Raw genomic sequence first — 12,126 nt, forward strand, 5'->3', positions numbered from 1 at the left:
GTAATGCAAGGCAACCTACTAGCATCGATTCTTGGGCATTTTCCTTCAGCTACTTGAGTCAACTCAGATTCTTGCCCAAACTCTTGGAAAGATAGGTACTTAGTCATGATTTGGTTCAAAACCTGGATTGATGAATTTAACATTATTAATCATGATGCAAATGAACATAAGATAGATATCCTAAGGACAAGTTCTAATTATTAGGTGAGAATGGGTAGGTTTTCTATCTGGTCTTTAAAAGGGTCTCATATCTGCCCAGTGACGTTCTTCGTAAAGACAGTATGGGGGCGTCGCAAGGAACGGTTAAGGTAAGTATACCCACCATTACCAAGCAGGCACTCAGATATGAGTTGGGTGTTTCACGCATCTGAACCCTGACCGATAGTCATAGGGCAAATCGCTAATCCCCCACCTAACTTAAAGCTTGTGTGTGCTTCTCAAAATCAAAGTATGTGATGCATGTGACAGTTCTATAAGATGCATGAGACAGTTCTATACAAATGCATGAACAATATGTGTAAAAAATATTTAAAACATATAAGCAGATAACAAAAGGAAAGGTATATTAAAAACACACAAAAACAAAAACAATTCAGACAAAAACAAAGCTTAGTCCACAAGGTCCCCAGCGGAGTCGCCATTCTGTCGCGGGTGCGCGGCGTCGCGGCGAGTTTTCCACTTTTTAAATCTAGGAAGTGTGTATGGTATCTATCTGGCAAATGTGGAGAGACAAGAAAATATTGTCTTTTGTTGGTAGGAAAATGGAATGGGAGTCGCCACCTAGTATTTTGGTCACTAGGAACCCTAACTGGTCTCAGAGATTGGGTACGGGGACTGGTTGCGTAAAGGGAAGGTATTAGCACCCCAAATACGCCCTACCTAAGGTAAGCTGCATTGTTTAGTTGTCTGATAAAATTCAAGGTCTCGTTGTGTTTCCTTTGTTGGTCCGTCTATGGTTCAAGAAAAGTCCTCCTCAATAAGGAGGTCCTTATCTTATCGGGTAAAACCTAACCGTTCTAATGTCTATGTAAAAAAAAAAAAAAAAACCATATTTTTAATATCAGGAATACGTTTTACGTATAAATTCGTAATCCCAAATACTAAAAGAAGACAAAAAGATTTTTTTAGAATTTTTGAAATATTGGCCTAGTTCTCATGGCTTGAATAAACTGGTTATTAAAGCCAAAATGCATGCTAATACATATATTGTTTTGAAATTTTCTTTGTTGTGTGAAAAATATGATGTTATAATATTTATATATATATATTGGAGAGACTAGGCCGTATGCATGAAAACAAAACATTTTTTAAAATATTTTTTTTTTTTTTTTGTGTCTTGACGAAAACCGGGTATTTGAATACCGGATTTGTATCTTTACAGTATAAAAATACAAACCGATATTGATCAAAATACAGTAATAAACTTGCAGAAAATCACATATTTTTTGGAATAATTTTCGAAGAAATTAATTAATTTTTCTATGTATATATCTAGATATAAATAATACAAAACACAATACAATATACATAGTATATAATACATAATTGGGCTGGGCTGGGCCGATCTCGGGCCAAGGGGTATTGGGTCGATCTCGGCCCAAACAAAATCTATTTTATCATGGGCCGGAACCAGCCCAGCCAGTAGGGCTGGGCTAGGATCAGTCCGGCCCACAGGAGAAAACCACATTGCTGGGCCAGAACCAATCTGGCCCAGCATAATTAAAAACAAACGGGGGGAATTATTTTCCCCCCTTCCTGCATGCAGAACGCTGCTCGTTCTGCATGCAGGAGAAGAACCCAAACAATGTGCAAAGAGGGGGGAGAAGAGCACCTGGCGTGGAGGCGGCGGTGCGTTGCTGGTATGTCGGCGGTGCTGCGGTGGAGGCTGGTGGTTTCACTGGCGTGCACTGGTCCCGGCTGGAAGAAGAAGGGGTCGATTCCTGCAGAGGAGAAGGAAAGCTCTCGGCTGGAGCTGTTGGTGTGACTGAGGAAGGAGCTGCTACTCCGGTTGCTGCTGGGTGTCACTGGAGGAAGGAGGACTGCTGTTGGCCGGTGAAGAAGCTGGAAGGCGGAGGCTTGCTCCTGTGGAGGCTGTCACTGCTGAGGAGGCCGCGGGAGGCGTTGCTGGGGCTGTTGAAGCTGCGGTGAAGGAGAAGCTGAGGTGAAGATCTGTTGCTGGCGTTGTGTTGATGGGAGGGAGAGGGGACAGTGTTTCTTTGGGACTGCTGGAAGAGAATGAGAGGAAAGGAAGGGGGCTGCCCCGGTTTGGCTTTGCAAGAGAGGGGGTTGTCCCTTTTTGCTGGCTGCTGAGGGGAAGAAGAAAATCAAGGGGAGGGGAGAGGTGTGTGAGGGCTGTTCGGGTGTGTGGGTCTGTGGGGGGCTGGACTACGGTGGAGAGAAAAAAAAGAGAGGGAAGGCTGTTTGCAGGAAAACCGGGTAGGAAAAAGCTTATTTTTGTGCCAATTTTGAGCTCTCCTTTGCCAACCGTTTGAGCATGAAAATTGATCCTATTTATAGGGCCGGACAGAGGGTAATCTCGTCTTCAATTGGAAAAACATCCCAGCCCTTGATTCGCCTTGAGTAATTCAAACCGTTGGTTCAAAGTGTGCACCTCGAACTGCCAAATTTGCAGACTGCCCGAGGTGCACGATTTGGGCCACAAAACGGAGCTGTTCCAAACCTTTTTGACCCGACCGGACCACTCCCCAGGATAAATGGGTTCCAGGTGGACATGTCGGTGCATGCTTTGTCGGATTTGGGGGCCAAACGAGGCAGCAAACACGCCTGGAAGTCGGCCACTCGGGCAGCTCGGCGGGGAAGACAGTGAACAGTACCGGGCGACGCGTCGCCTGGTTCCTGCCTCTTCTCTTTTTTTTTTTTTTTAAGTGCAAAACGGTGCCGTTTTGATAAAAATAGGGATTTCTTTGCCAATTTTCAATTTAGTCCTCCGACTTTCAATTTCGTTCAATATTATTCCCTAATTGACCCTAAAACTTCTGATTTGATGCAATTTAGTCCCGACATAACTTCACCTTCGGCCCCAAAGTTTCGCGCCTTTTGCAATATGGTCCTTGGTCTCGGATTTATGCAATTTCATCCCTAATTGGCCATTAAACTTTCAATTTCTTCAATTTGGCCCCCGGATTTTGTTAATTGCAGCCCCTATACTTGCGCGCCTTTTCCAATTTGGTCCTTGGTTTCAGATTTCTTCAATTAAGTCCCTAATTGGCCCTTAAACTTCAATAATTATGCAATTAAGCCCCTGATTTGAACTAATAAATTCCTAAAAAATATATTTTGGCCCCAGAACTTAAATTTCTTCTAATTAAAGCCCAAATTGACTTAAAAATCAATTTTTCTTACAATCAAATCTCCTATAAATTCATTTAAAAATCCAATTAAGTCCATAAACATCCAAATTTGGGCTTTTCTCCTCAAATTTCAAATTTCCCTTCTCAACAGGGCTCTCCTCCTTCAAGAATATACTGTCAAAAATTCAATCTTTGTATTTTTACCCTCCTTGACCAATTTTCCAACCATTTTCTGAGCGCTTCTGCCTCCTGTTATTTTCCTAACCTCCTTTGGCTATATATTTTTATATATATTTTGTGGGGACCCAAAAATGGGTTACAACAAAAACAACATCCCCCTCCTCAATATTCTTAGGTATCATATAAGTTCCACTAACATACCCCCACATCTTCTTACCCTTAAGGAAATTTCTCATTACATAACTCCAATACGAATAGTTCTTCCCATCTAACCTCACACTCACAGACTGAAGCGAATCATCTTTTTTAGTAGCCATAATCAACAGTCACAGAGAACCAGAATGCAAAAGCAGCGGAAAACAAAATACCAAATAGTAGAAACTAAACAGAGATTGCAGAAACTAAACAAATATCTTCTTGATGAAATACCGAAATAATTGCAGAAACTGAATGCAAATACCGAATTGTAGAAACTGAAGGGAAGACAAAATACCAAAATAATTGCAGAAACTGAATACAAATATCAAATTGCAGAAGCTGAAGGAAAGATGAAATAAATTTTTTTGCAGAAGTTGGATCCGCGGAGTTGTGTTCGGGATTAAGCCTCGTTCCATAAAACCAGCTCTGATACCATGTTAAAATAATTAAGATGAAACATAAAAAGGAGGTTAGAATTCTGAATGATCTGTATATTATGAGTGCTTAGTCTTAACCTAAATACAAATAAAGTATATATAGGTTAAACTGAAAGTACTATTCTACCCTTACTAAATAAGACTACATAAATATTATTTAACAGGCAGAAGAGGAAAGAAAGTAGGAAAAGCATGGAGAAGAAGAGGTTCTTCATGGCTATTTGACTCCTGCCTAACCTTGCTATGTAGAGGCAATGTAGGGTGGTGAAGAGTGCTTGGGGAGGTGATAAGTTTACACAGAGAAAGACTGAAGGCATTCGGGACTTTATCATCAATTGATTTTTGGGTTCCCAATGAAGAAATGATAGGCAACTTTGTGGATAGCTTCTTCATTCAGGTTGATAGCAACAGGTGATTTCCTTGCAAAAAATTGAGACAACATTCTAGGATTAGGATAGCCCTGCTGTCTACGAAACTGTAATTTAAGCATCTTTCTTGGTTCGGAAATGGTTATCCCTCTTAGGCCCTGTTTGTTTGCTGGAAAGTAGTTTTCTTTTGGAAAGTGAATTCCGGGAAAGTGAATTACTTTCTGATGTTTGGTAGTGTAATGGAAAATAAGTTGGAAAACAGTTTCCAGTGTTTGGTTATGTTATGGAAAATGAGCTGGAAAATAACTTATTAATATTTTATTTTTTTTAAGTTTATTAAAATAATAAAGAACAAATCTTACAAATTAAATAGTTGAATGAGAATGAAATTGAAAAAAAATATAATTTCATAAATTATCTCAAATAAAATAAATAATAATCAAAATAATAGAGATCAAATCTAAAAAATTAAAAAAGATGAAAGATGAAGAAATTAAAATAATAATAATCAACATTTCATAAATTATTTCAAATAAAATAAGTAACAATCAAAAGAATGAGAACCAAATTTGATAGATAAAAAATTTCAATAAAAAAATAATAAGGAAAAAGCAAATAGCAATTATAAAAATAAGGACCAAAGTTAATATAAAAATTAAATTTTAAGAGATGAAATTGAAAAATAAATATTCAAAACAAAATATATATATCAATCAAAAGTTTAAGGATCAAATTTGATATAATAAGCAAATAATGACATTTCTAAATTTTCCACAACTTCGGGAATGTTTTCCACCCAAATTTTTCAGGAAAACACTTTCCTGAAAACCAAACCAAATTTTCCTTTGACTGGAAAGTGTTTTCAGTTGACCAACTTTCTTAACGGCAAACAAACATAGGAAAGTTTGGAAAGTGATTTCCCAGAAACCACTTTCCGGAAAACAAAGACAGCCAAAAAGAAAAACACTTTCCTGAAAACCAAGCTAAATTTTTCTTTGACTGAAAAATGTTTTTCGTTGATCGGAAAGTGTTTTCTGTTGACCAACTTTTCTAATAGCAAACAAACACGAGAAAGTTTGGAAAGTGATTTTCCAGAAACTATTTTCCGGGAAACAAACATGGCCTTATATCTTTTCTTTGTTTTTACTATCATTTTCTCTGTTTTATGGGCAGGGCTTTCTATAATTGCAGCTACATACTTTCATGATATGAACTAGGAGTAGCTTTTATTTTTCAGTTTATATATACAAATATTTGTTAATTAATCCATTTTTTAAAGATGTAATAGTAATTATGTATATAATTGCAGTGTTATTAAATCCATCGAACCAGGACGAATCAACCCAATAATCTATTGGAATAGAACCTAGTCTAAGTCAGGTATTATATTAAACTTAATGGGAATTGACTTGGTTAAACTCAAGCGATCAGGTCAAAACTTAGATAAAACTTAATTTAATTTTTAATTTTTATATTTTTAAAAAATGTATTTTAATATTTAAAAAAAATTAAAATAAAATTATTTTAAACTAAACCGGAATTAAGCTAGTCAACTAGATTGCCCTGCTTAAACCGTGAAATAGAACTTTAACTTAGAAACGGGTGTTCATTGCATAGATGGATATTTTGTAGACAATTTAGTTTTTCTTATTACAAGTAATTCCATGGACAATTTAGCTGAATAAAACACTTATTAATGGCAAAAAAATACCATATTAAAAAAGATATGAAAACTCCAAAATGGGTGTCAGGTTCCAAAACCTGTTGAATCCTGAAGACCTCAGAACCTGTTGTCCACTCTTCTATCTTGAAATCCAAGCTTCCAAGAGAAACAGTCCGCTTACCAAAAAAACAAGACTTGAGGAGGATATTTGTAGCATAACATTCCTTTCGAATCTGAGTCATTATCGAATGTTTTGTATGATATTGACATTATTTACATATATAGAGTTTATTAAATCTGATTTCTCTATATAATTTAATTAGTTGTAATTAGAATATTGCTTTGTGTTATCCTAGGAGTTGGATCAATTTTTTTAATATAAAAAATAATTATCCAAGTGTTTTTATTTTTTAATATATTTTCTAATAAGATTTTTTTAATCATAAACTGAAAATGTAATGGTTATTGGATATTTTTTTAAATTATTGATACGATCCAAGTTATGACCTTATAGTAAACAAATCAAAATAAATTATAAAAGTCAATTTTTAATCAACTCAATGTTGAAAGACACAATTGAAAAGAAAATAAAGATATTAAATTAAAAGAGAAAAAAAAAAACTTACCCAGATCAACAAATATTAACCTGCTAAACTCGTAACCTATGTTATAAGATCGAGATAACTCTATAGAAAGCAAATAAAAAAAATATGAAACTCAATTTCCAATCAATTTAATATTGAAAGATGAAATTAAAAAAAAATCAATTAAAAAAAAATTTACAAAGTTGGATACAATAAAATCAACCAAGTTTTTTTTTTTAATTCGAATTAATTTAGATCTCAATTAGATTTTATCCCAAGTCAACTGAGTGAGGCTGTTCTAAGTTTTAAAATAATGACTCAAATTAGTCTGATTAGGTTGTACATAAAGAAACTTCATTTCCTTGAATAACTTCATTGCTTCCTAGCTGGGATTTCCATTTTTTTTTCTACACATTTATCATATACACACAACTTGTTTATTTATAATTGTGATCTATCGTTAACCTCAATATTTTATCAACATCTTGCAATCAAAAGGAAAACTCATAAAATAAAAGAAGGAAATCAATTAATTATTTTCTTGAAAGCAAGAAATTTACAAGAAATTAGGACCACCTAAAACTAAAATGAAGATGGACAATCAGCTCCTATTGCTAACATTACAAGAAGGAAAGTTGTTAATTAGCAAGTAAATTGAGGATAATTAGGCCATATTTTTTAAAAAAACAAGGTAAACAACAACAGACTCTACTTGGACATAAACATATTTCTGCTACTAACTATCCAAGAAATTGCTCCCCCAGAAACTCTTGATCGATCTCCTCTACGATATTCAAAGGTTTTGCTTGGATCTCACAATCATTGGCAATGGTTTGAACAAAATCTCTTGGAACCAAGCACTTTTGCTCTAAGTACAACTTCTCTTGAATTGTTGGAGACGTTACAAGAGTTTGAAGTTCTTGAGTATGCATTGCCTCTCTGTTTTCCTGTAACATTTGTTGAATGAACACATAGGTTATGAAAAGACAGAACATTTTAGCCACCAAAAATTTATGAGGAACACGAAAGTTTTAATTACCTGAGTAGTCCCCGTGAGTTCAAGAATTCCAATTTGAGCCTGCAAGAACTTGACATACTTGGAAGCAGCTTGGAACATTTCAGCAGTATTCATCTTATTTCCACCAGGAATCAGCTTTCCAAGCTGCTGTGTCTTCTCAGTAATCTTCCTTCTCCTCTCACGCGCAGCGATGCTCTGCGCAGACAAGCTGACTCCTGTGCTTGGTTTCTTTGAATCCATCAGACTCTCAGTCCTCCCAACATTGAAGTTTGTTGGAACCTGAAACTTAGGATCTAGAACTGGGATTTCTGGCAAGAATTCTGGGGGTCCTGGATTGGGATTCGGCACATATCCTTCAAAGAAACTTGTTGCAAATTTTGTGTTGAAATGGTCTGTGTAGAGTTTTTGGCGTTTCGGGCATGCGTAGGACTCGAAATCTTCAAGAGGAGAGGTTTCGGGGGAGAGAGAGCTTGTGTTATCTGAAGGAGAAGAGAAGAATGGGAGGAGATTGGTGTAGCTATCTGAGTAAAATAGCTGATCCTCAACGTCATACAAAGGGTTGATGAAAGAATCTGACAACATCAGGTTGTCATTACAACCAAAGAGCTCATGATTTCCTATCTCTACGCTGCCTTGTGGATAGGCGGTTAACTCTGGAAGGCTGTGATGCTGAAGTGATGATCCCAGGTTTGAACAGAAGCTCAGAGCCATGGAGGATAGAATCTAGAAAAGAAAAAAGATCAGAAACTTCCATCAAAATTTGATCATTATATGTACTAATTGTCATTAACTTCATCAATCAACACAAACATTAAGTTCAAGTACTGCTAGCTATTGCAAGCAATAAAACAACAATCCAACAAATAGCTCGGAGATGAAGACAAATAGGCCAATGAGCCTATAGCTCGACTAGCACATCGATCTATGCCCCCCTCTGCTTCGGAGGTCTCGAGTTCATGTCCCATTTTGAGCAAGAAAACAGAAGAACAGAAGCTGAAGAGTTAGGCAAGAAGGACAACTAAAAGGACCAAAGTGAATATTATACAATCATGAGACAAGACAAATGCAAGATACTATGAAAAGAAATCCATAAGACATTGAGAGGTAAAGAAAGAGAGATACCATAGATATTGTCCCTTTGAATTCAAGAAGACCTGAAGTCACTCACTAACCAACCTTATCAAACTAATCCCACTTAACACAGACTAACAGCTTGAAAGAGAAAAGACTTCGCTAAATATTATGGTTATGTGACAGAGAGGGGGAGAGGTGGGGAAGTGGGGAGTTAGAGTTTTTGTAGGAGATTAATGAGGGGATTATGGGCTTAAAGATAGAGTAACCAACTCCTAATAATTGGGGAGCCTTAATTTGGGAAATACATTAGATTTGTCCCTGTATTCTTGTCTCTTTGTCAATATCATCCTTGCGCTCAATTATTAAGAAATATCATCCCTATACACCATTCTCCATCAGTAACACCAAACCACGTCGCTTCGCAATTGGGTTAGCCTTTACCTTATGAACAACGAGTAGAGTATAAATATCAAGAAATGCAACCCGTAATTATTAACACTAAAAGATGTCGATTTGCGACTGGGTCGACCATTGACAAGAACTTATTCGGAAATGTGGACTGAATTTCTAACGGGGTCATGATCAGAGACTATATTATTGACAGAGGATGGTGTGTAGGGGTTAAATTAAGAAATAATTTGGTACAAGGACAATATTAAAATATTAACAAGAATATAGGGACGAATCTCACGTATTACCCGCTCAAAACTATACTTCAGGTGGTTTTTTCTTGTTTATTTGGCAGCTAGGATTTCCCATTAATTCTCTATAAACCGTTACGTTGCATGGCGGCTACTATATTACTGCTTCATAATTAATTAACCTTGCAGTTACTCTTGCTTTAATTTTGCTTTGTTTTAACAAATTATTTTCCATTTTTTATTGCTAAGATTGATTAATGTTAATATTAGGTGTTTTTCTCTTGATTTTGATGAAAAAATTGTCAAGTTATTTTTAATTCTTTGTTTTCGTGTCGCCATAATAATTTTTTTAATTGTTGAATGAGTTTTTTTTTTTAGTAGTGGTTGATAATTTTTTTTTCTTTTTTTTATGAACATTTTTCATGTTAAACCTAAATTGGATAATATGAATAAATATTAATTTAAATATAATTAGCAAAATAGTAAAAAAAATTGCAAATTGAGGGTATATTAATGTCTTATTGAAGGTGTGAAAGTGGATGTTACTTACCAGGAGAAAATTATCAAAATTCACAAGCATCCATTGGTTTAGTGTTTATAAATACAGAAACTCGATCCAAGTCCGGTTTTATGTTAGTAAAATTGTATTGGTTTTTATAATACCAGTTTTAATTTTCTAATTTCAATTTTAGCATTTAGTTAATATTAGTTAAATGGTACGCATTACGCAGGAATTCATATTAATTTTTTTCAACTTAAAAAAAAAAGTTCATGCAACATCAACATTTTAAAAAAGAAAGAAAAATCTAAGATTTAATTAAGTAATTGAAAGAGGTCACACTTGTTGTTAGAACAACTATATAGAAAGCGAACAAAATAAAATACCATGAAGTGAACATTTTATGCTCATACTTAATCAATTAATTTAATTTAATTCAAAAATAAAAATTATTTTAAAAAAGATAAATTCAACAAAAGACCAAAAACAAGAAATCTAAAGTAATCTATGTTATTTTCAAATCAACTAAAAACTCCCATAGGGAATCAAATCGGAAAAAAATGAGCTTAGAAAAAGCAAAAAAAAAAAAGCCAAGTAAGCATGAGTGAACCTTTTAAATTCTAAACTCAGACTTAATAAAAAAGCTCAATACCTGACTAATTTAATGTTGAATGATGAAATCAATTAATTAAATTAAATTAAAAAATAAAATTCCTATTAAAAAAGATAAATTTAACAAAGACTGAAAAAAAAAACTGCAATAACCTGTGTTATTTTCAAAACGATTGAAAAATCTCATTGAAAGTGGAAAAAAATATTGGAGGATGAAACTGAAAAAAATAAGCTTAGGGGGGGTAGAGCAAACTCAACTGAAGGAGAGCAAACTCAACTGAACCTTGTAAACTTGAGTTAATCTCTTAAACCTGCAACCCATTAAATTCTAGACACATGCTCAATCAAGAAGTTAAACACCAGACCAATTAAATATTAAAGGATGAAATCATAAAAAAAAATAATTTTAAAAATTTTCAAGGTAAAAAAATAGCAATAAGAAAAAAGAAGATTATATTTGATAGGAAAAAAATTGAAGGATGAAATTGTAAAAAAAAAAACCCAATTTTAAAAACCATTTAAAAAAAATAATAACAATCAAAAGAATGAGGACTAAATTTGACAAATAAAAAATATCCATGGGAGATGAAATTGAAAAAAAATCTAACTTCATAAATTATTCCAAATAAAACAAATAGTAATCAAAAGAACAAAGATCAAATTTAAAAAAAATATTAAAATTAAAGGGTTGCTTTGAAAATTTAAAAGGCCAACATAAAATTCAATAAGAAAGGGAAAAGGAAAAAAAAAGGCCACACTCGCCAAACCGGAGACAATTATATCATACTCATCACCTAGGTGTGAAGGGGCTGCCAAGACGCTTCGATCACTACCCCCAAAGATGGATTTCGACTGCCAAACGATGCTACACACATCGCCTAAAGCTTGCAACCATTGTTCAAACACCTCTATTTTTTTACTAACCTACCTATTTAGCAATTACCCTATCACCCCTAATGAAACTTGAGAATCGCAAAATAACCAAATTTAAAAGACTAAAGCACCCCTAAAACAAATGATAAGTTCTTTTTAAATTCAAAAGGCAATGAAGTAATTTAATTGTGTTATGTGTTTGGTATTGTGGTAACTTTTGTGGTTATGTTTTGAAAAAAGTTGTTTTTATAAAAAGTATTTTTGGTTGAGGTTGGTTTGGTATTTATGTATGTTTGGTTAAAACTGTGGTTAAAATTAAGGTTGAACAAAAAGTAGTTTAATGTGTTTGGTTAAAAATGCTTTTGAAATTGAGGTTATAAAATAATTTTAAAAAATATATATTAATATTGATGGTTTTTAATTTAAATATTGTAGATTTAACTATTGCTATTACATTATGAAATAAATAATACTTTATATAAAATATTTTTTATTGTTCCATTAAACTATCTACAATTCCATCACGAATAAAATACATCCGACAAAGACTACAGTTTTCTTGGTTTCTTAAGCGCGCAACAACATCAGGTAAAATATAATCAAGAACAGAATTGGGATTGTGATCAAATTCTGCAAATGTCACGTCATCAAGCGATCTTCGTCTAATT

General features: G+C 34.2%; 1 protein-coding gene across 1 annotated transcript; it reads right to left on the reverse strand.

Annotated features, from left to right (window-relative positions):
* Positions 1–7,245: 7,245 nt before the first annotated feature.
* Positions 7,246–9,014, reverse strand: LOC7490758 (transcription factor bHLH52). The gene is made up of 3 exons (XM_024596237.1): positions 8,882–9,014; positions 7,781–8,482; positions 7,246–7,688 (listed from the first exon to the last, which is right to left on the reverse strand). Exons 1-3 carry the CDS (start codon positions 8,882–8,884, stop codon positions 7,482–7,484), a joined length of 912 nt encoding a protein of 303 aa, XP_024452005.1. The 5' UTR covers positions 8,885–9,014; the 3' UTR covers positions 7,246–7,481.
* Positions 9,015–12,126: the final 3,112 nt, after the last annotated feature.

The sequence above is a fragment of the Populus trichocarpa genome, chromosome 1 (assembly GCF_000002775.5).
Source record: "Populus trichocarpa isolate Nisqually-1 chromosome 1, P.trichocarpa_v4.1, whole genome shotgun sequence".
Classification (NCBI taxonomy): Eukaryota; Viridiplantae; Streptophyta; class Magnoliopsida; order Malpighiales; family Salicaceae; genus Populus; species Populus trichocarpa.